This window comes from Rhincodon typus, unplaced genomic scaffold, assembly GCF_021869965.1.
Source record: "Rhincodon typus isolate 14 unplaced genomic scaffold, sRhiTyp1.1 hic_rhity00002025, whole genome shotgun sequence".
NCBI lineage: Eukaryota > Metazoa > Chordata > Chondrichthyes > Orectolobiformes > Rhincodontidae > Rhincodon > Rhincodon typus.
Genome location: NW_025967663.1, coordinates 1 through 25,000, shown reverse-complemented (window position 1 = coordinate 25,000; position 25,000 = coordinate 1). Strand labels below are relative to the sequence as shown.

Below are 25,000 nucleotides of genomic sequence, written 5' to 3'. Positions count from 1 at the left end.
TTATCTTTTATTGGAGATAGTCATTGCCTGGCATTTGTGTGGCATGAATGTTACCAGCCTAAGCCTGGATATTGCCTATATCTTGTTGCATTTGAGCATGAACTGCTTCAGTATCTGAGAAATCTTGAATGGTTCTGAATATTGTGCAACCATCAGCAAACATTCCCACTTCTATCATTATGATGGAGGGAAGGACATTGATGATGGGGGGAAGCACCTGAAGATGGTTAGGACCAGGACAACACCCTGAGGAACTCCTGCAGAGCAGTCCTGTAGCTGAGATGACTGGCCTCTGACAAGCACAATCATCTTCCTATGTGTCAGGTATGACTGCAACCAGTGGAGAGCTTTCCCTGATACCCATGGATTCTGGTTTTGCTAGGGCTCCTTGATGCCACTTTTGTTTCAACGTGGCCTTGATATCAAGGGCTGTCACTCTCACCTGACTTCTGGAATTCAGCTCTTTTGTCCATGTTTGAACCAAGGCTGTAATGTGGTCAAGAGCTGAGTGGCACTGGCAGAACCCAAACTGGGCATCACTGAGCAGGTTATTGCTGCTTGATAGCACTGTTGATGACTGACGATTGAGAGTGGACTTATGGGGTGATAATTGACTGGGTTGGATTTGCCCTGCTTTTTCTGTAAGGGGCATATCTGGGCAATTTTCCACATTGTCAAGTAGATTCCAGTGTTGTAACTGGACTGGAACAGCTTTGCTAGGGGAGCGGCAAGTTCTAGAGCACAAGTCTTTGCAGGAATGTTGCCACGTCCCACAGCCTTCGCAGTATTCAGTGCCTCTGACCATTTCTTGATAACGTGGAGTGAATCAAATTGGCTGAAGACTGGTATCTGTGATGCTGGAAACCACTGAACGAGATTGAGATGGATCATGTACTCAGCACTTCCGACTGAAGATTGCTGTGAGTGTTTCAGCCTTATCTTTTGCACTGATGTGTTGGGCTCTTCCATTATTTGAGGATGGGTGTATTTGTGGAACTGCATCTTCCAGTGATTTGTTTAATTGTCCACCACTATTCAGGATTATACATCTTAGTTCTGATCCATTGGTCACTTAGCTTTATCACCAGCTGCATATGTTGTTTGGCATGCATGTAACACTGTTTAGTAGCTTGACCAGGTGGATACCTCCTTTTTAGGTATGCCTGGTGCTGCTTCTAGCATGCCCTAGTGTCTCCATTGAATGAGGATTGTTGCTCTGGCTTGATGGTAATGGTTTGAGTAGGGGATATACTGAGCAATGACGTTGCAGATTGTGCTGGAGTACGATTCTGCTGCTGTTGATGATCCATGGATTCCCAGTCTTGGGTTGCTAGATCTGTTCGAAGTCTATCCCGTTTAGCGCAGTGATAGTGCTACACATGACCATGGAAGGTATTCTCAGTGTGAAGGTGGGACTTTGTCTCCATGAGGACTGTGCAGTGGTCACTCTTACTGATGCTGTAATGGACAGATGCTTCTACAGCCAGCAGATTGATAAGGATGAGATCAAGTATGTTTTTCCCTCTTATTGGTTTCCTCACCACGTGCCATAGACCCAGTCTAGCAGCTGTGTCCTTTAGGACCCAACCAGCTGTATTGGTAGTGCTACTGCCAAGTCAGTCTTGGTGGTGGACATTGAAATCCCCCACCCAGAGTACATTTTGCGCTGTTTCTATCCTCCGTGCTTTCTCCAAGTGTTGCTCAGCACAGAGGAGCACAGATCAATCAGCCGGTGGAGGACAGTATGCAGAAATCAGCAGGAGGTTTCCTTGCCCCATGTTTAACCTGAAGTTATGAGACTTCATAGGGTTCAGAGTCAATTTTGAGGACTCCCAGGGCAAGTCCCTCCCAGCTATATACCACTATGCCACCACTTCTACTGGGTCTGTCCTGCCAGTGGGTCGGGACACATTCAGGGATGGCAATGGTTATGTTTGGGACATTGTCTGTAAGATATGATTCTGTGTGTATGACTATGTCAAGCTGTTGCTGGACTTGTCTTTGAGACAGCTCTCCTAATTTTGAAGCCAAATGGTCTGTCCAGTTTCACTTCTTTGTTAAGACTTTGTAGCAGTTGATACAACTGAGTGGTCATTTCAGAAAGCAGTTGAGAGTCAACTACCTTGCTGTGGGTCTGAAGTCACATGTAGGCCAGACCAGGTGAGAATGTAAAATCTCCTTCCGCGAAGGACATTAGTGAGCCACATGGGTTTTTCTGACAATCAACAGTAGTTTCATGGTCTTCAATCAGTTCTTAATTCCAGGTTTTTTCTAAATTGATTTCAGATTTCACCATACACCACAGCAGGATTTGAACCCAGATTCCCAGAACATTCACTGAGTTTCTGGATTGATAGTCTAACAATAATATCACTAGGCCATTGCCTTCCTTTGATTATAAATCATTGAAGATCCAGCACTGATCCCTGTGACTCCACACTAGTTAAATATTGCCAACCAAAAATGGTCTATTTATGCTTATTCTCTGCTTTTTGTTAGATAACCAAACACCACATTGAAGTGGATGTACCATAGTGACTCAATACCTTACAGTTTGGGCCTGCCTGATATGAGGTGAGTGGTGGCTGACCAATGGGACAAGGTCGCCCACTGTTGGAGACAGCCCATAGCGACAGTTCTCTATGCTAATCAAAGTTGAGTTATCATTTGTAACTGCTGGCTCCAATATTGAGTTAATGCTCTTCAGTGAAACTGGAATGACCTATCTTAAGGCACAAGCCTGGGCATACAGAATATAGATCCTAATCTGTCCAAATGTCAGAGTTCCCCACTGGACTTGATTGATTACAAAGGAAGGCACAGCACTAAATTTGGCACTAACTGGTTGAAGGGGTTGCTGGAAAAATTACATATTTAGGCTTCATTCCATCTTTTGCTTCTACTCATCTTTTTCTCTGGGTTTGCTCCCAGAACATTAATTTCTTCCAAGCATAGCTAGGTTCTCCCACATGTCAGTAGGCCTGCACACTACATGTCTGATGGCAAAACCTCCTCTGAGTTCCTCTGGTGCTTCAAGGGGCCTAGTTTCCATGTGTCATCACAAGGTGGCACAGCTGAGGACTTGCTGATGGAGAAACTGTGCAGACTGAGGGAGAATGAATGTTTGGCTTTTTCACCGCTGCTAGTCAGTGGTATGAGCTGAAAATGAAAAGCCAGCTCTCACATAAAAACACAGTATTCTTAGATAACAAGGTGTAGAGCTGGATGAACACAGCAGGCCAAGCAGCATCAGAGGAGCAGGAAAGCTGACGTTTTGAGTCTAGTTTAAATCTTTCACATTAACCAGTTGGATACAACTAAACAGTGAGTTGATAACTGAAGGGTATTCAACATTTCCCAAAAAATAATAAATTAGTAGTGTACCTTATTTTCATTTAGAGGATTGTTAATTTTAATCATTCTTTTGGGAAAGGCTTTCATCATTAATCTGTGAGTTAATGACCTGTAAATTATGCAGCCTACCTCATTAGGATTAAACTGGTAATGCAGTGTTTCTTTTCATGTACCTACTAGTTGCACAAGAAGTTTTTTTGAACAGATGTTTATAAATTTAATCAATCTAATCAAAAAGCAATGACAAAATGCCAAAGTTTAAGGAGAATGCTTGTGTTTTAGGGTTTTCTTAGAGATACTTTTGCATTTATTTTAAAAAGCCACAAACAAGTCCATAATCTTCTCCCAAAGACGTAGAAAATGTAACCAAAAGGATGAAGACCACCCCACACATTTCAGTCATTGTTAGTTGGCATCAGCTGGTAGCGGTACTCAACATCACCCTTTATAATGCTTCTCCACTCCAATACCCCTATCCATAAGGCAAAGGAGTAGAAGTGAGACATTTGACCCATCGAATCTATTCCACCATTTAGTGAGATCATGACTAATCCTGAACTTCACTCACTTGTGTTTTCCCATAACCTTTGATTTCCTGATGTCATCAAAAATATCTCAGCCTTGAATGTACTTGACAGCCCAGCCTCGTTGTCTCTCTGCAATGAAGAATTCAACAGAATCACTATCCTCTGAGATTAAAAAAAAGTGCTCCTCATTCTCTGTTTTAAATCAGTAACCCTTTAATCTGAGATTATGCCTTCTGGATCTAGACTATCCCACAAGGGGAACCAACCTCTCCATGTCTACCCTATCAAGACCCCACGAATCTTGTATGTTTCAACAAGGTCTCTCCTCATTCTTTTAAATGCCGATGAATACAGGCTCAATCTACTTCACCTCCCCTCATACAAAAATTCTCCACACCTAGGATCAAGCTAGTGAACCTCTGTTTGCAATGCAGCACATATTTTTCCTGAGATAAGAGAACCAAAGATGTTCACTGCATTCTAGGTTTGGTCCAACCACTGCCTTGATTAGTTTTAGCAAGACTTCACTATTTGTGTACTCCACTCCTTTTGAATTAAAAGTCAACATTCATTTGGCTTCCATGTTACTTGCTGAACTTAAATGCTAGCTTTTTGTAATTTACCGTTCAGCACCCCAAGCTTACATTGTGCTGCAACTTTCAGCAGTCTTTCTCCATTTAAATAACGTTCGCCTCCTCCATTCTCCCTGCCAAAGTTCATAACCTGACATTTTCTAACATTATATACCATCTGCCAAGTCCCTACCTACCACTTAACCAGTCTGTTTCCTTCTGTAGACTATTTGTGTCATCCTGACACAAACATTTATCACTGGAGAATTCCAGTGGATTGGAATGCTCTAATATGGTACGTATGTTCAAGATGGGAGGGAGACAGAAGACTATAAGATGTAGGAATGAAAGCAGTCCATTCAGCCCAATAAGTCTCCTCTGGCATTCAAAAAGATCATGACTAATCTGATAATCCTCAACACCACTTTCTTGCCTTTTCTCCATAATCTTTGATTCCTTCATTGATTAAAAATGTGTCTTTCTCAGCCTTGAATGTACATAACAATCCAGCATCAGCAGCCCTCTATGGTAGAGATTCACTTATCTCTGAGAGAAGAAGTTCCTCCTCATCTCAACCTTAAATGTCTGATCCCTTATTCTGAGAATGTCCTTTGGTCGTAGACCCTCCTAGAAGTGGAACTGACCTTTCCACATCAAACCTGTCAAGTCCCCTGAGAATCCTTTATGTTTCACTAAAGTTACCTCTTATTTTTTTAAGTCATAATGAGTACAAGGCCAGCCTACTCAACCTATTCTTTATAAGACAGTGCCTCTCAACCTGGTATCAGCCTGGGGAGCCTTCTTTAGACTGTGTGCAATCTTGTTCATGGTATTCCAGGTGTGGTCTGACTAGTGCTTTGTATCATTTTAGCAAGACGTCCCTATTTTTCTGCTGTATTCCCTTTTGAAATAGAGGCCAGCGTTCCATTTGCCTTCCCTATTCCCTAATGAATTTGGATGCAAGCATTTTGTGATTCATGAATGAGGACCGACAAATCCTCTGTTCTGTAGCTTTCTGCAGTTTTTCTCCTTTTACATAACATTAAACTCGTCTATTCTACCTGCCAAGATGCATGACCCCACCTTTTCTCTCTATGTTCTATCTGTCAAGATTTTGCCTATTCACTTAACCTGTCTATAGCCCTTTGCAAACACTCGTCGTCCTCACCATTGCCTTCCCATTTATTTTTGTGTCATCCAAACACTTCGCTATAGCACATTCACTTTCCTCATCCAAGTCATTGATATATATTGTAAATAATTGTGGTCCCAGCACTGATCCCTTTGGCACACCAATAGTTTAGAAGTTGAAATCCTGAAAATGCCCCCCCTTATCCCAACTTCCTATCTTCTATTAGTTGGCCACTCCTCTATCCCTGCTAATATACTACTTCCAACACCATGGGTTCTTTTGGGTAGCCGAATGTCTGACACTTTATCAAACACGTTATGAAAATCCAGACATATCACTTACAGTGCTTCTCCTTTATCTATCCAACTTGTTACCTCCTCTGGATTTTCAGAAGGCATTCACTAAGGTACCATATAAAAGGTTATTGCACAAGAAAAGAGCTCGCGGTATCGGAGGTAATGTATTAGCATGGATTGTGGATTGGCTAACACATAGAAGGCAGCAAGTAAGGATAAGTAGCTTGTTCACAGATTGGAAAGACTGAACGAACTAGTGAACCATCACAAGGATGAAACCTCTGACCTCAGTTATTTATTATCCATATTAATGGTATGGAGAAGGGATCTGAGTGTAATGTATCTAAAGATGCTGATGATACAAAAGTAGATGAGGGCATGTTGTGATGAGGATGCAAGGAATCTGCGAGGGGATAGAAATGGGTTTTTGCCTAGTCAGTGAATCTAACAGATGGAGTTTTGTGGAGGCTAGATCTCTGAAATAATTTAAAGAGGAGTCATAGAATCATACAGCACTGAAACAGACCCTTCAGTCCAACCAGTCCTTTCCAAACATTAATCCCAAACCAAACTAGTCTCACCTGCTTGCTCTTGGCCGATATTTTTCCAAAGCTTTCCTATTCATGTACTTATCCAAATGTCTTTTAAACGTTGTAATTGTACCTGCATCCGCCACTTCCTCAGGAAGTTCATTCCACATGTGAGCCACCCTCTGTGTTTTAAAACAAAATTGCCCATTGTCGTCTTAAAATCTGTCTCCTTTCACCTCAAAAATGTGTTCCCTAATCTTGAAATCCCCCATTCTAGGGAAAAGACAGCTACCATTAACTTTATCTATACCCCTCATTATTTTATAAACTTCTATCAGGTCGCCTCTCAACCTCCTACGCTCTAGTGGAAAATAATCCCAGCCTATCCAGTCTTTCTTTATAACTGAAACCTTCCATTCCCAGCAATATCCTGGTAAATCTCTTCTGAACCCTCTCCAGCTTAATAATATTGTTCCTATAACTGGGTGACCAGAGCTGGACACAGTATTCCAGATGAGGCCTCACTAAAGTCCTGTACAACCTCAACATGAATCCCAACTCCCATATTTGAAGGACTGAGAATGAAAGCAAGTGTGCCAAACACCTTTTTAACCACACTATCTATATGTGATGCAACCTTTGACAGATTTTTCAAATTTCAGGGCGTTGAGGGCAATAAGGAGCTGGCATAAAAGTCGAGTTGAGTCTTGGCTAGATCAACCATGGCCTTATTGGATGGTGAGGGTGGCTTGAGAGTCTGAATGGCCTACTACAGCTCCTATGTCTTATGTTCTTTTGAACACTATATATATTTGGGGTAATTTTGGAGATTAGATGCTCATTGAGCACACAGCATCATCTTGGAATTTTATTGGAATCTTCGATTCTTTCCTTTTTTTTTCAATTTTTTGGCGTATTTTGTTCTCATCAAGGTAAAGAATGTTAGCACTAGGAGATCAAGCATCCACTATTTATCAGTTATCATTAAACAATTCTAGATCAGGAAAAGCATGGACAAGCTTGGACTGCTGCAACAGTTATTTTGAACTTTGACTTCAGAAAACTGTTTCTACTTCCTGTGATCTATTCTGATGAGGGACTAATTTGAACCACTCTTAACTCATGTCATTTAACTTGGTATCCAGTGGTCAGTTTGAAACTCGCATCTGAATGTCGCAGGGAATTTCTGAACTAGATTATTTAGCGTCTCTGAGAAATAAACCCAGACATACTGCATAGACTTTTAACCAGCCATGTTAAATAGCCAGATATAATAAAGTAAAATTATCCAGATGGCTCAACTATAAAGTCACAGTAATACGTATTTTTGGTGATGAACTTCTAACTTGGCTTTGCAAATCTTCAAAAGTGGAGATTCTCAAAATATTAGGACTATTTTAATTATAGCTGTCAAGAAGATTATATTGATCCATGGTTTGGGAGAAGGTAAAAGTAAAGGTGTTTATGTTCTTTAGTGAGGAAAAAAAAATCATTGAATTCCCTTTTGGTGGTTTCAGCCTTGCATTGATAGCTGTTTTGGAAGTGAACTTTCAGAGTAATCATTTAATCGTACAGAACTTAAATATTGCTCAAGCTTTGACAAAATTTGTTTTTTCATCTTGCTCTCATTAGGACAATTTGCAAGTGTGCTCAATTTAAGAGGGCAACCAACAATTTTCCTGCCCGTCTGACAATATTTATATTGTCAGTCAAGGTCACGATGTGTTGCACTTGGCATGTACTGAAAGGTTTATATTTTATTACAGAGAGCCCTGTTCCTTGTGAACAGAAAGAAAGCATGCATAAATTGTGCGTGTTTCAACTGAACAGTATAGCTGACAGCCATTCACTCGTGCATTTCTCGCCGTATTATCATGAATAAGAGTCAATTGCTTGGTTTAAAACTTTAAAAAAGCCTGTAAGTCAACATTCAGTCGTAATTAATGTGTGCAACACCTCATATCTTCCTGTTTCTGTACTCACTTGTTTATAGAATTGGCAGATATCCGAAGATGATTGCTTTAGAGGTCTGCTTGCTAATGTTCTACTTCACATCCTTAAATTTGATTACAGTACTACATACACTTTCCTAAGTGTGTTATTAGTACTTATGTGGACCATGACCTAATACTGTTTGCCGTATCCCAGAGGGTACCCTGTAACCATTATGTGACATCTTTGATTCTAGTATCAAGGCAACAGCATACTGTCTTAGAATCACATCAAAGTCACTGATATGCCTATCTGTCCCCTAATTAAAGAATCCTGTATCAGTACTGGCCTTCCGCTGTCCTATCTCCCTTTGGTATAGTTAGACAACATTTGATGCCATAGGATTCACTGTTAATACACTCCTCCAAGGATCCATCAACCTTACTAATACCCAGAAAGGAAAAGTGGTTAATCAGCAGATCTCTGGGGACTCATGCACCACCTGCCTATTTCTATCACCAATCCCCTATCTGCAAGCTTGCCCCCAAATGTGGTGAGACCAGCTCTCTCAACATGATATCTGAGTAGTTCTCTGCCTCACAGATGCTGGAGCAGAAGTTTGTGTAAGCAGTGACACTTCTTGCACTTGGGCTCATCTTGGTCATGAGAAGTGTCTATGACTCCCGCATTGGGTATTCTGCCTGGCCAAGCTTCATTGCCGTACTTAAAGATTTTACTTCGAAATTACTTAATTTATCATTGCTCTTGTACTAGTAAGTAGAAACTGGAGATTAAAAGAATGTAGAAATTCCTCACCCTTACTTTCAAATCAGCCCCCTCCCTGTGCCTCGAATTTCTGACTTCCTGTGCTGGTTTAGAAATTTTGATTTTCAAAATTACTGGCTCATCACCACCTTCTTGAGGGCAGCTAGGGATTGGCAGTAAATGCTGGACAAGCCAGCAAAGCCCACATTCATCTGAATGAATTTTTAAAAAAAAGATGGATAATTGTTTTCGAGATTACACACATGATCAACCAATGTGCAACTTCTGTGCTGTAAAATGCAATATTATGGACAAGTTTTTTGGTGCTTCTGCTTAGAAATTCACATAGAAAATATTATTTCCTTCCTGACTCCGTATGCTGTAAGGTAGAAAGTGACAGCTGAAGGTAGTTTTCTTGTATTGTCTAGTTCATGAAACTATACCAGCTTGATCAAGAGCCGCCTCATCCAGTCGTTAGCCTGTAACCACACAGCTGCTTAAACATTTCTAAATGCTTTCTCAATACTTTTCTCCTGGTTACTGATTTTTCTCTGATTTTTGGTGCATTTAGTTTGCTCACAATTAACACAGCCAGTTTTTTTGTTAAATTGTTATTTCAGCCAACATGTCATTTCTTAAGTCTATGATTTGTATGACGCCTTGGTATGTATAATTTCAGGTGTGATGCCTTTGAGAAATATACTAAGCACACTTGTAAGGACAAAACCTTTTAATTATGGATTTTATGGATTTCTGTACAACTCACCTTTGAAATAGCATATTTTTGGCCAAATTTATGGAGGAAACATTTTTCAGCCAAGAGTATTGAACTCTAACTTTTTTTTTCCAGCCTCTGAATGCTAACCGTTTCTGTATTTGTGTTTTTGTACAGATTCATCAGGGCACGGTTCCTGTCTCATATACTGTTACTACTGTAGCACCACATGGGATCCCACTTTGCACAGGACAGCACATCCCAGCGTGTAACACGCAACAAGTTCCAGGATGCTCAGTTGTATTTAGTGGGCAGCATTATCCTGTGTGCAGTGTGCCACCCCCGGTCAGTACTAAGATTGTTACTTCTATTATTAACACTGATTGAATGAGATAAGCAAGTTTTATAGATATAGATATTCGTAATCATTATTTTATAATGCCAAGCTCTAACAGTTTGAATTATGGCAAAGCAATGGACTTTGACATATTATAGAACCCTGTTTGGTGCTCTGCACCAATTATTCAGTAGGTTAGATCTTTGCATGCAATCTAAATCTATGATTCTAAGATGTCATGGAAATATAGAAAGGGCGGCACGGTGGCTCAGTGGTTAGCACTGCTGCCTCACAGCACCAGGGATCTGGGTTCGATTCCAGCCTCGGGCGACTGTCTGTGTGGAGTCTGCACATTCTCCCTGTGTCTGCGTGGGTTTCCTCCGGGTGCTCCGGTTTCCTCCCACAGTCCAAAGATGTGCAGGTTAGATGGATTGGCCATGCTGAATTGGCGGTAATGTTCAGGGATTTGTAGATTGGGTGGGTTACAGGGGGATGGGCCTGGGTGGGGTGCTCCGGGTGCCAGTGTGGACTTGTTGGGCTGAAGGGCCTGTTTCCAAACTCTAGGGATTCTATGATTTTATGATAAAGGCTAGAAACGAATTATAGTGGAAAAGGATGAACAAGGATTACAAAGATAATGAAAAATAGTTAAATAGGAATTTTTTAAAAATATGATCAGGAAAGCTAAGAGAGAGTGAGAGGGAACAAGTTCAAAACCATCATAAAAACAGTGAAGCACTTCTGAACAGTCTCTGGTGCTTGACTGCCCTATTACTGCTGGAAGTCAAGGGATTGCAAAGAAAGTAAGTTAGAACCTACAGAGAGAATAGAACTGTCCATTTGTAGAAGATTAAAATATAGCATTTTGGGTTAGCCTTTATTAAAGCAAAGGATATTAAAGAGAAGGTTGAAAAAGATCAGCATTCTTGTGATGGATGAAAGGAAAATATTTAGGAAACTGTTTAATCTAAAAATAGACAAAGTGGCAAGGTCCTACATGTTGTATTCTGAGAAAGATAAAGGAGGAAATTGCAAAGTCTAGAAATTACGCTCCATAGCTCTGCTGAGTTCATGGAAATTGGAAATTGGGCAGTGTAGTAGCTTCTTAAAAGTATTTAAAAGCCAATCATCTTAAAATATAAGACAAGGGAGCTCTACTGGAATCTGGAACTAAGGATTAAATGACTGCATACAGGTAAAGAAATAGTAATTAGAAACTGCTAGCACAAAACGACTAAAGTAAAACATCCTAAATTGCTTAAGGTTATCACAGAATGTTTTGGGAAATACATTCAGTGCAGCTTACAAGGTACCACCATCTATGAGTTTATTAGAGAACATTCAGGTCTATGGAATTGGCAAGAATTGAGCAAATTGGTTAGAAATGATTTCAAAAAGTGGGAAACAATGAAGTAAAAGGAGATTTTCAGAATGGCTGAAAGTGGGTTCACATGGTTTGGTTCTGTGCCCAGATGGGCCTAGAAAGAATGATATTAAAATTTTCAGAAAAGACCGAAATTTGAGGTCTAACTACTTCTGTAGCAGATCAAAAAAATCTGCAATGGACTTGATAAGAGGGCAGAATTGTTTGTTTAAAAAGTGACAATGTAAGTAAATATGAGATGATGCATTTTTTTAAAAAAAAAATTAATTGTACCCTGAATGGAAGTAAGCTTTGTATGGTAGTTAAACAAAGCAATTTTGAGGTGCAATTTCACAGGCCAGTAAAAGCAGCAGCTCGGGTTGAAAAGGCTGCACATGGAAGCCTAGGTTTTATCATTTAAGTGTAGAATTTAAAAGCCAAGAATTAATACTGAACCTATATACAAGAGACCTGTTAGAACTAGGATGCTGTCCACTTTCAGAAAATACAACAAAAACAAAGTTGCTGGAAAACCTCCGCAGGTCTGGCAGTATCTGTGAAGAAAAAAAACAGAGTTAACGTTTCGGGTCTGGTGACCCTTCCTCAGAAAATACAAGTTCAACTAAAGACTCAGAAAAGTTCATTTTTTTTTCAATATTATATGGTGATTGTTTCATTATGTTAAACAAAGAGACAAGGTAGCATGCTCAGGCCCAAGGAACCATGAATGCAAGATTAGTATGAGCTATTTGGAATAATATACATGAGACACCTTTACAGGCATGCGTAAGGAGTAGAATTCACTTCCAACGTTAATTCTTGAGGCAGAAACTATGTCAGCATTCAAGATAAGTTGGATAAGTGTCTGAGAAAGGGAATAAAATGAAAAGGAAATTGGGACGTACGAATGTGTTTGGAACCGTTTGCTCATCGGAAGGCTAAACATCGACAATGAGCATGATTGGACCTATATTCATTTATTTCCGTCTAAGATTTGAAATTCCTTAATGCTCCCAGCTCACCAACTTAAAATCAGAAAAAATGTAAAAACAAAGCTGGAATTTCTAAATTAAATTTAGAGTTTCTCCAAGTCATACAAATGGGCCTTCATCTTTTTCTTCAGGCAATAATTTTAGGCCAGAATGTTGAGATGATGGGTTCTGGACTTCACAGATGTGTTGGCCTAGTTCTCTACATGATCAGGCATTGCCTACCACTATACGATTTGAGCTGTGCAAAATTAGCCTGGTAGAATTCCTAAACATAACTGTTGTATATTTTAACTCCATTTTGTACTTCTCTAACCCTCTTGTATTTTGTACGTTTTCCACCAGTAATCTTTGAGATTAATTTTTTTCCTCCTCTCTGTCACAAGAATGATGTGTTCAACTGAAGTGTTGAGTAGAAAGAATGAAACATGGAATGGTCATTAATTTCTATAATCCCTACACTATAACATCTTTTCAAATACAGTGGTGATTTGAAATGTTACATTTATCTTTTTTCTCCCCCTCCAGATGCTCCAAGCATGTTCTGTACAACATTTGCCAGTCTCATATGCTGCATTTCCTCCTCTTATCTCAAGCGATCCCTTTATATTGCACCCTCAACATCTGTCGCCCCACCATCATCCTCACGTGCCACCCCCGGGCCAGTTTGTTCCATTCCAAACACAACAGTCACGGTCGGTAAGTAATATTTGAGTATTTATGGTGTTGTGCAGGTTTTTGAAAGAGTGAACAATACTTAATTTTAGAAAACGCTCACTACTTAAAAGAATTAGCGTCCAATAGTACTAAATTAAAGAGATCAGTTTCGAGTATCATTTTGAGGTCAGTCTTTTCATTGCAAGTGTCAGTTAATTCCATGAAATGATCTAAAGTTGTATGTATTCACGATGTTGTGTATGCAGCCTTTCAGCATATATTATTCCCTCATCGATGCCTGTATAAGTATGAATGAAGTGCTACATCTTGTAGAAGATATCATATTCACTGTTTCTCATTCCCATGTATAATTATGTAAGCTGCCTTTGAATGATCAATACCTGATTTTTTTTTTAAATTGCCTATTTGGTTTGAAATATTAGAAAAATTTTACAGTCCTGAGAACATTTGCAATACAACAGGCAGAATGTCATACTAACAGATGAGTATAGAAACATTACTCAAGTTCTCCAAATCTTCTGTCAGCCTTTACAAAGGATAGAGAATGAGGTGGAGTTACTGGGAGAACATCTTCCTGTTGGTGGTTTTACTTATCCTCCATCACCACACCCGCCTACCCTTCCTCCTTCTGCGCCACTCCAGTTCCTGCCACATGACCCTCTGCACCAAGAACTGCCCTTTGGAGTAGTGAGTACTGAACTGCTTCTTTGCTTCATCTACCATTGGGAGTTTGAGCATTATTGCAGGGTTAACTGCTGTTGTTTCAGCATGGGAAAAGCACTAAATGTTTTACATTGTGTTCTAAGGTGTTCTGTTGTTGTATCTCTCTTCAAATACAGGTGCTACAATATTTTTGATTCTATTAGCTGCAGTTTACCATATTTGTGACATTTGAATGGATTGGGCAAAGCGTTCATTGGATTTATAGATGGTTTTGAATGATTTTCCAAGATAAGTTATGGTGTTTGCACATAATGCACTAAAACTCTCTAAACTAAGATAATTTTAAAAAGCTTTTGTGCTCTGGATTGTGGTTAAAGTGAATATGCATTATGCTAAGTACAGTCTTAAATGATTTTACTATTTTAGATGTCAAAAATGAACATTAGCTTGTTGCTCGAAATGTTATAACTAGAAGTTTTATCCAAAATAAAACGTTAAAATTTTTAAAATATATTTGGGTTTGATAACATGAGTTTAATGTGACATGAGTCCAGTGATATTAAGTGAGTACGTGTATGTCTATATTCAAAAATGGATTTAAACTTGCTTTGCTAAGCCAACCAAAACCTTATTATTTTAAATGATTGTATTGTACAACAGAAATTGCTGGAAACTGGCCCTGAAGAAAAGTTAATGACCTGTACTGCTAGCCCTACCATTCTCTCTCCCAGCTGCTGCTGAATATGATTAGTGTTTTGCAGCATTTCTTGTTTGTATTTATAATGTGTTCATGTGACTATACTTTATTCATGCATATCTAAATGGCAAAAATAATATAGTTCATCCTTAGATTTTTATGAAAAATGGTGATCTCCATTTAGTTTTAGTTATGACTGAGGATCCCCTAATGTTTGTAAGAGTTGTTTCTTTAAAAATTGATAGCTAGTTAATTAAGATATGATATCAATGTGAGGTTGAAAATCATTCTTCTAGCCCATCTGAGGTGTAACTAAGACATCATGCCATAAAATATACGCTCATGGAAGGGCACAATTTGATAGGCTCAAATAACCAGTATATGTTAAATTCATGAGTGTGATTGATTCAAATAAATTTTACTTCAGTGTGAAGTAATCAGATATCTGTTTCATTCACTGAACAGACAGGAGAATTGCAGTTGATAACAGGCAAGCATCACTAACAAATCAAATTAAATAATTATTTTCCAGTATCTGAAATCTGTATCTGCAAGTATCACAAAAGAAAATTCTTGAAAAGGCTTGATGCCTTGAAAAGTGCTGATGCATTGTGGGTTCCGTGACAAATTCCGTGTAAGCAAAAATCATGGAGCTGTAGATTTTAGAGACTGTTGCAGAAAGCCAGATTTTATAACTGACAGAGTTTACAATGTACATGTTTTCAAGTAACACAAGCAAATTCATTCAAATCAAATATATTTCATTTTCATAGCATTTTATATAATTAAAGGCATTAAATTAAAGTAAAGGAGATAATGCTGTCTTTAGAAAAATGGATGATTGCATCATTGAATCCCTACAGAGCAAATAGAGGCCATTCAGCCCATCGACTCTGCACTGACCATCTGAACCCTGCATTTACCATAGCTAATCCAGCTAGCCTGCACATCTCTGGACACTATTAAGCAATTTTTAGCATGACCAATCCACTTAACCTGCACATCTTTGGATTGGAAATGGAAGTCTAGGAATCGGGAATGGAAGGAACATTTGTAAAACATTTTGATGCTGAAGTGCAAAACACAAGGGAAAAGACTTGCATGATTTTACAAATAACTGAATCAAAGAAGGGATGTGAGAACCTGGAAACAAATTAAGTACTTGGATTTTAAAGCACATCCATAATTTCATTTTGGAAGATTCAAGAAAAATACACTTTTTAATGCAATAAACTAGAAATAAGGGTTAGGAGTTTCCATCAGGTGTACTTAAATTCACCTAGTTTGATGAAACCTGTGCAAAATATTGAAGATTTTCAAAACCCAAATTACATTCAAATAAAACAAAGTGAGCTGCCACAGGTGTGAAAGTTGACCCTCTCTTGTATACAAAATCACTGGGTCAATGAAGATGCTCTTGCAGTTTCAGGGAGCCAAAATTTGCCCATGAAGGCAATTTGAAATAGAGAAGCCAAAAACTTAAAAGTAGGAAATGTGGAATATGTGCAAATATTTACTTCATGATTTATCATTTCCAAATTTTTAAAATCAGTTCAGTCTATTAACAGCAGCTTATCGTCCAAATCAATATTTGGAGTAACTTCTCAAGCTTTTTTAAAATGCATTCGTGCGATGTGGGTATTGCCGACCAACCCATTCTCCATCGCTAATAAGAATGCAAGAAATAGGAGCCAGAATAGGACATTTAGCCTGTTAAACCTGTCCTACCATTCTGCAAGATAATGGCTGATCTGCTTTGGGCAGATCAGAATTCAAGACATTTCTTCACAAGAAATTTGTATGCTTCTCAATTTTAACTAAAATGTCCCCTCATTCTGTAACTATGTCCCCTAGTTTGAGATATCCCCCATGAGTATACTTGTCTTCTTAGCACCGACCCTGTCAACCCCTTCAGAATCTTGTATATTTCTACATTCTAATGAATAAAGGCCAAACCGGTCCTTGATAAGTCAGTCCCATTATCCCAGGAATCAGCCGCGTGAATCACTTTTTGAATTGCCTCCAATGCCAGTATACCGTTTTTTAAACATGGGGAACAAGGCTGTACATAATACACCAGGTGGGGCCTCAGCAACACCCTGTACGGTTGTAATAAGACATCACTATTTTTTAATCTCCAAGTCCCTAGCAATAAATCGCAAAATTCCAGCTGCTGCCTTAATCACTTGCTGCACCTGCATGCTAACCTTTTGTGTTTCATACACAAAAACACACAGATACCTGTGAGCTGCACACTTTTTGGGGTCTCCCTCCACTAAAATAATAGTTTGCCTTTTGATTCTTCCTCCCAAAGTGCTTTATTTCTCAGTTTCCTACATCAAACTCCAAAGTTCTTGCTTAGTCACTCAAGATTCCTTATGTACTCCTCACAATGTGCTCTCCCACCTATTATTGTATTCAATGTATTTAAGGCAAAGTGTACAGATTTTTGATTGAAAAGGAAATCGCAGGTTATAGGGGCATAGGCAGGGAAGTAAGTTAAGACCACTAAGAGATCAGCCATGCCCCTTACTGAATGGCACAGGAGACTTGAGGGGCCAAATGATTGACTCCTGCACCTATTATTGTATGTTCTTATGTTCTGTTAAATCGTTCTAAATTTAATGTACCACTTGTACAACTCAGGTTTACTGTCTGAACACGAGCCTTTTCCTCGGGGATTTTGCAATGTTATGTAATCACTTATTTTAACAATGCAAATTACACACCATTCAGTAATTGTTTATTTTGCAGTAAATAAGTAATGATGCTTAATTTTGAAGCAGCTCACTAAAATAAAATCTATACATGAAAAGGTAATGCTGTCACTTTCTTGGTGGGCATTTTGTTCTGTCACATTTTTACTTCACAAATAGTTGTATCTACAGGCAATCCTTCTTACCTGCATGCAATTACTAGCTATTTACATTATGAATAAATGTGGTATGTAAATCTGTCTGTTTTGTAAACTTTTTGTTATTATCTGCCAGCAAGTGCATATTGTCACTGATACCTTTCTGTAAAGCTCCTTTATTCATTAAATAGTTGAATGCGTTTATGGGTTTTGTTATTTGCAATGACACAATATCTTAAATCCTGCTTATGTGTCTTGTTGCCTTGCTACTTTCTGTCAAACAGCCATATCCTCATTTCATGCCTCGAAGACTGACAGGACGCAGATATCGTTCGCAGCAACCCTTACCACCTCCACCTTATCATCCTAGCTTTTTGCCATATTTCCTGTAAGTGAATTTATTACTTTCAAAGTGGCATGTAATTAATTAGTGTACAGTGACATTTTAAGCATTTAATGTATAATATTTGAAAATTTGCTATATTCAGTGGCTCAACCAATGTACAAACTCTCTGTTCCAGAGAGGAAGGAATGAAGTAAATTCAAAAAAGCTTTTAAAAATTGAAAGATTTTTAAAAGATTGAACAGAGTATTTTAATATGGTTCTGGTACAGTCCAATTCCAATGCATTTCAAGTTGTAATATCATAGGTTTTTTAGCATTTGCTTGTATATCATAAAATTTAGTGTCTATTATTCAGTAAGAGAGGAGATCAAGAAATCCAAACAAATCACTGTCTGCTAAATGTTTCTGGCTATTGTCAACAATTGTAATTTTGTGCTCAATTCATGTATTTGGAGTCTACAATTGGGATCAATTTTACAAAATTGATTTCTCTGCACAGTAAGTCACTTAGTGAGTGAGGTACTAGGTATTCAACTCCAGGTAAATGTTTGTGAGCCTTTGTTGCAATTTACAATGGTTGCAAAACATACGTGGGAAATTCTCTGCAGTATTCATGAGTACTTCTTGGGTTTTATGCCCAAAGGCAGGTCAGATCCATATTGCTGTGACCTTCACCATGGGTAGAGCAGAGAAGCAAGTCCTGAATCCATCCAAGCCAGAGGACCAAACCCTGTCTCATCCATAGTGCTCTCAACCATACCCCACCCCATCCCACCAGTCCAAGTTCTTTGGCAGTATGTGCTTTTACGTGCATGTTGTAGTTTGAAGTAATGGGAAGTGATGTCAGAGCCTCTAGCTTCTTTGCATTACATGGAATCCACCAGGAATCTCTTCTACTCTTACTGTCTGCCACTAGCCTAAGTTGAAAGGTATTGCAAGTTGATACAGACCACATTTTGAAAACACCTTCGTTAGCCATCTATCCTGGAGTGGGATTTGAACCTGGAGCTCCTGACTCAGAGGCAGAGACACTACTACTCTGTTATAAGGCCATCAACCTCTCCGCCCCCACCCTCCACCTTCACTAAGCGGTAAATGAAAATCCTCTTGGCCCCCAATTGTTCCTGTTAGCTCTAGGTATGTATTTTAATGCTTTTCAGACAGATTTGATATAACATTAGCAAATCCTTCTTTAGACCAAGATTTTAATTAGAAATTAGGTTTAAGTAGTTTTCTCAAGCCAGTATTTTCAGCACTTTTCTCTGCGGTTAGTAGTCATCTTTGTGACCTTTCCTATTCAATTTCCTCATTCATTTGACTTGATAGGGACCTGAATTGGGGACACGTTCCTGTTACCCTGAGTAAGCAGCTTTCCACTCTGTTTGCGTACTGGAGTTCTGTTCTGACTTGCCTTTTTTTAATTAAACAGAAATCTGCTGCAGATTTCTGATCTGATTTTCAAATTAGATGAGTAGAACCAATTACCTTTTGACTTGAATTGTAACCATCAAAATGTACAATAAATGTCCCACATCTTCTTTGAACTGGTGCTATGAAATAATTTATGTCCATCTGAAAAGGCAGACAGTGCCTCTGTTTAACCTTTCACTAAAAGTTAACACATTTGCTCCTCGTTCAGTGCTGCATTAGATTTCCAGCCTATATTTTGTGTTCCAACACAGTCAAGGGTAAAATCACTGTGCCATTGCTGGCACCAATAAATAAGTTATTCTTATACAATATCATACAAAGGTATAGTAGCATAGATTTGTATCCTAATTCTAAACCTTACATTGAAATTAATCTCAATTTGCAAGACGGAAGCCACATGCAGAGTAGGTTGGCTGTCGGAAACTTCAATCTAATATTTACTGGTCTTGATTAATTACATGACTCATTCAAAGTGCCGATATGTTTTCACAAGTTTTACAGAATTTGGTAAGCTTATTAAAACAAATTCAAAAGAATTGAAACTGCATTGGAATTAGTTGATTCACAATAAAATATTTGCTCAATTTCCTGCTGACTGGGACGCCGTCTCTTATGTTCTTTTGACTGAAGGTGTCTTTCTCTCATCCTTCTATATACTAACCCACTAAAACCCAGGATAATGAAATAAGACAAAGAATTGCAGATGCTGGAGATATTTCCGAGCCACTACCCACTGTGCATTATCATTCATCATGAACTCTTATATAAATTAATGGTCAGTCTTGGATTGACAAAACAATATCTACCCATTTCCCAATTTGATTTCTTAAAAGTCATCTCACTTCTTACTGTCTCCTCATGCATTCTTTAATATGCCTTTCATTGTATAAGATTGTCCCCTTTAGCTTATAATTCCATAGATCCTTATCAAGGTAAAATGGCACCGATGAACAATTAATGCATCTGCTCAGAGTATGTAGTGTCACTTCTCAATGATTAACTGTGATCCCCAAAGATGCATTGAAGAATTCTGAAACATCTATCAATATCCTTGAGCTACAAGAACCATGTGTGTCCCCAGATAATTGATACCTAAAGCAAATGATAGCTCAAAATAAGCATAAGGCAGAAAAGCTTATTACAGACTATAAATGACAAAATTGAACCATTTTAAGACACAGCTGTATCTTTCGGTAAGGATCTATGACCACTAAACATTCTCACATTTGTCAGCCTAAGTTTACATTGACCTGAGCGATTAAAAAGCAATAAAACCATAAACTAATGCACTTTCCTGGCCATATGACTTCTTACCTATAGCAACTGCTTAACAACTAACCACAATTAAACAATATTACTTAATTCCTTACTTAATCAAGTTCAGATTATTAATTATTTAAAAATAGCTCATTCCTACTACAATGTTTCACTCAAAATCTGCATGCCTTCTTTTAAGAGTTCAAAATCCTAACTGACATCTTTTTTCCGCATTTCCCAAGCCAATGCAAAAAACCATGATTCAACACACCATCTTCAGTCTGAAATTATCCAAAGCTGTACACGTTGGAGTCAAACTGAGGGTTTTGATCTGTATTCCTTGGCATGTCATTGGGCACCTATCAATCAGGGACCTGAGAAGCTTTCTTTTCAGTTGGGCAATTACCTCACAACAATCATACGTTGCACAAGATCAATCTTATGTACTCTTGGAGTAATTGCACCCTTTCTTGATAAGCAATAACAATGCAGAATAAAAGGTAACCGCGTAAGTCTGAAAACTGTACAGGAGGAAAACCTTTGGGGCTGAGTTTTATTAATAACATTAAGCCTTATTCTGAATTGGGAAGGCACCTCAAAATTTTGGACATCTATATTGCTCAAATATTTTAATATTTTTGAATTTTTTTTAAAACTTTGTTTTTGACTCTGGTTCTTCAAAGTTTCTAGTCCATAATTAGGTGTTTGTGAAGGCGATCAAAGTGAACAGTGGTAATAAAATTCAGTTAAGATTTTTGAGGGTACCTAATTTTTAAAAACAAATGAGGATCAGAATAATTTACCTAAATTCTAACCAAGATTATCCTAAATCATTTACCAAGGAAATGCAACAATAGTTAGACGTTAAACAGATATGTTGCAATAACATTCATTTTGGAATGATATAATATTGTATTGCAGTTGTATTTCAGTTATGCCCTTTTACTTCAGTAAATATCTCACTGAGGCTTAACTCTGTTTTACTAATATGTAATTTCTATGTTTGGTTATCAAGCATCCCTCTAAAATTTGTGTCATTGCAACATCTTTATGCATTTTATATATCTGGAATTCCTTTCTTTTAAATGGAATTCCTTCTCTATATTCTTCCACTTCCTGCTCTAAGGCTCTCCTTTAAACTCACATCAGAAAAAGCTTTTGTCACTCTGATTACAATCTCTTCCTTCGTGTCAGGATCCAATTTTTTTTGGATTAACTTTCTTTTGAACATCTAAAATAACGTAATGAATGTGTTTTACTAAAGGAAGCTGAAGGGAATGGTATAAACAGTACTCCCTTGCATAGTTGTGACAAGCATCGGCATATTTTTTCTGTCACGTGTTCACTTCCCTGTCTGATTTCTAAGTTCACCATTCTGTGACTTGAATTCCTAGAAAGTGATCTATTCTATTGTTATGCCTCAGGCTACAGAGTGGGCCAGCAAGACCAGTTTTTTAAAGATTTTTAAGGTGCATGCACCCTAAGTGATCTCAACAAAAAGTAAATAAATCATTAGGGCTATAGAGAATCTCCACCTCGATCAGCGCCATTTCCACAGAACAACAACAAAGTCTCATTATACAACCCTTCACACAATAAAATATCTGCAGTTGCTTCATATTGGCCAAAGTTTTAACACACTGCCACATAAAGAGATAAAGGGCTATGACTGAAGGCTTATGCTAGGAAAGTGTGTAAGGATGGTATTAAAGGAGAAACAAAATGTAAAAGAAGTGGAGAGGTTTATGGAGGGATTTCCAGAGCTTAAGGTCTTGAGAGATTTTAAAACTCTGGAGCTAATGAACCCTCTGAAAAGTGTCCCACCCTATCTCCTTAACCCTCCAATCCACCAAACCTGCACATCTTAGGACTGTGGGAAGAAGTCAGAGCACCTGATGGAAATCCACACAGACGCACAAAGAACTTGCAAACTCCACACAGTCAAGGCTGAAGTCAAACCTGGGTCCCTGGTGCTGTGAGGCAGCAGTGCTAACAACTATGCCACTATGCTGCCTTTGTAGGCAAGGCCAAATTTGTTGCCCAGCCTCAGTTGTCTTGAGAAAGTGATGATGGTGAATGATGGCACTGTCTGGATAGATGAGTCACTTGCTAGACTGCCTTGGTACGTATTGAGAGTTAACCCAGTAGACTGGAGTAGAGCTACACATGGGTCAGGTTTCGAACCACAATGATAGTATTCTAAAAATTCCAAGGTTTGTTGGCATTAACATGTTATGTAAACAATCACATGCCTCTTATGTGATGCAATCTCTACCTTGTAAAGAACCAGTTCAGCTTCCCTTAGTAAGATATGCAAAGATTCAGCATACACTGCATTTTAGAGATTTATGACTGGGGGGAAGCAAAACACCTAATATCCAGTCTTTTCCTGACGTTGCATAGTTTAAACTCCTGAACTTCTTTCTCACCCATCAGTCTGACAAAGCACAAATAATCCGAAGATCTAACCCCCTAGCCATCTGGGTCACGGGTCCAATACTCTAGCCTACCATACCATGTGTGGTTTGAGATCAATTGAACTTGTTAAAAGCTTATTTGACCCAAATATTACCTTGGCATAATACAGTTGGTATTGTCAGGCAGGTTGGAAGCCCATGCTGTTTTTTTCTTGCACTTCGAGAAACTTGTTTATGTAGGAGGATGTTACTTATCTTCGGAAGATTGTCGTTTACACATCAGGGGTACCTCGCTCCTTACTTCCTGCTTTCCTACACTAAATTTAAAATCCACCCCTCCACTCCTTGCTAAGGTTGTCAAATCCTACCTGCCCAACTCCCATTACTTAGCTGTATCCCAGAAACTAATGGCACATTCATCCTGGGACTGCCAGGGCTGTTGGAGCGGCAACCAATGTAATTGGCAGTACGCTCCAGAGGGTGAAACTTCTTCCCACTGAAGGGCAGACCAACCATCCATCAACTTTTCCAGCCTACATAGTGGTATGGCTATTGGCAGAATTGTCTACACTTTGCTGGCTGGCTGCAGATCTTCCAGCCTTCCTTCCACCTCTCCCTCCCTCCCTCCCTCCCTTTCCTTCCTCCATTTCCAACTTGTAATTTTCTGCTTATTATTCTTTTGATCTGGCCTGAATGTAATCTATATATGTCCAATGAAAACTTCTGCGCTTCATGCACTCAGCTAATAGATTATTCTTGGTGGCCAAATTCTAAAATTGAATGTTATAATTGTATTAAAATAAAACCTTCAATTTTTGTTTGGTTTTGTAATCTGCGTGCACTTATAAGGTGACCTTCATTATCATCCTTTTAAACAAATGCGTGGTATTTTTCTGTGCAGATCAATGCTTCCAGTACCCCCTGCTGTGGGACCAGCTTTTAGTTTGGAATTGGATGTTGAAGATGGTGAAGTGGAAAACTATGAGGTTAGTGTAATACGTGAAGATGAGACCAGGGAGGTTTATGCAGGGAAGATTTTCCTTGATGATTAAACAAAATATAATTCTTGAATACAAGATGAAATGCAGAAAGAAAGGGGGTCAGTTCTGAAACATGGATAGCTTAAATTTCACTGTAACTGAACTGTTACCAAAACCTGATAGGGTAAGAAGGGCAGTGGAGAGGATTTAATCTAATAAATAAGTGGTGTACAAACTTTAGGCAAGAAACTTGATATTGAGACTAGAATTAATGGGACATTTGGAATGGGAATAGAAGGCTTGGAGAAAATAAACAATGAGCAACTATGACCAGAGGAGAGAGGCCAGTGGAGGCTTTGAGGCAGTAACAGATAAGCAGATGTAAAAATATAAATAAAGAAACTAGGAGATAAGAGACCAGTTCTTTAAAAGAGAGTCCGAATTGAGTTGTAAACAAGCAATGTCAAAAAAAAACCAACACGCAATCGGAAAGTGTGAAGCACGGATAATTGTGGAAGAGTGTAACAGGTCTAGGTTTTGAAAAGAGAATACAACTGACAAAACTTTTATCCTTCTTAACATTTCTGATTATAGCAAAGTGAGCTGCAGTATTAGGGCAGGGTTCCATGATGGTAGTAGAATGTAGGTGTTACATTAAGGTAGCATCCCTATAGATAAGGTAAGAAGAGGAAAAGTATCTGGTAGAATTCTTAGTGCATTGCCGGCCATCGTAGAGGTTGAGGAGAAATCTGCATGTAGTTCAAAGGTACAGTCTGTAAGAACAACGAAGGGCCAGTGGCATTGGGTTATTTTAACTCTCCCAGTTAGGATTAACAGTGCAAACGCGTCTGCTTCCAGATGAGTATATTTTTAGTCTACCCAAGGAAAGCGCATTGCTAAGTTTTCAGTATTAGAACAGGTAGTAAAATATTTTCAAAGAGGTACATTTAAAGTTGGGAAGGAAAGGCAGAGGAGTTTGGGAGTGGAATTCCAAAAGATGGCACCTTGACAGCTGAAGTCATAATTTCAAGGGTGCAGTGGGCAGTGATAATGTCACTGGACTAATAATCCAGAAATCCAGGCTGATGTAATGAGGATTCAGACTTCCAGCATTCACGGTATTCTGCTTTTATTAATGATCTGAGGATATTGGTTGAAATCCCACC

General features: G+C 38.7%; 1 protein-coding gene across 1 annotated transcript; it reads left to right on the top strand.

Annotated features, from left to right (window-relative positions):
- Window positions 1-9,958: 9,958 nt before the first annotated feature.
- LOC109931484 (E3 ubiquitin-protein ligase RNF38) lies at window positions 9,959-23,840 on the top strand (the record flags this gene model as incomplete). The annotated part of the gene is made up of 5 exons (XM_048592915.1): window positions 9,959-10,168; window positions 13,041-13,211; window positions 13,716-13,877; window positions 17,689-17,792; window positions 23,756-23,840. Coding segments are annotated over 5 exons (732 nt in total), but the record flags the coding sequence as incomplete, so codon positions are not given.
- Between the last annotated feature and the right edge of the window lie 1,160 nt (window positions 23,841-25,000).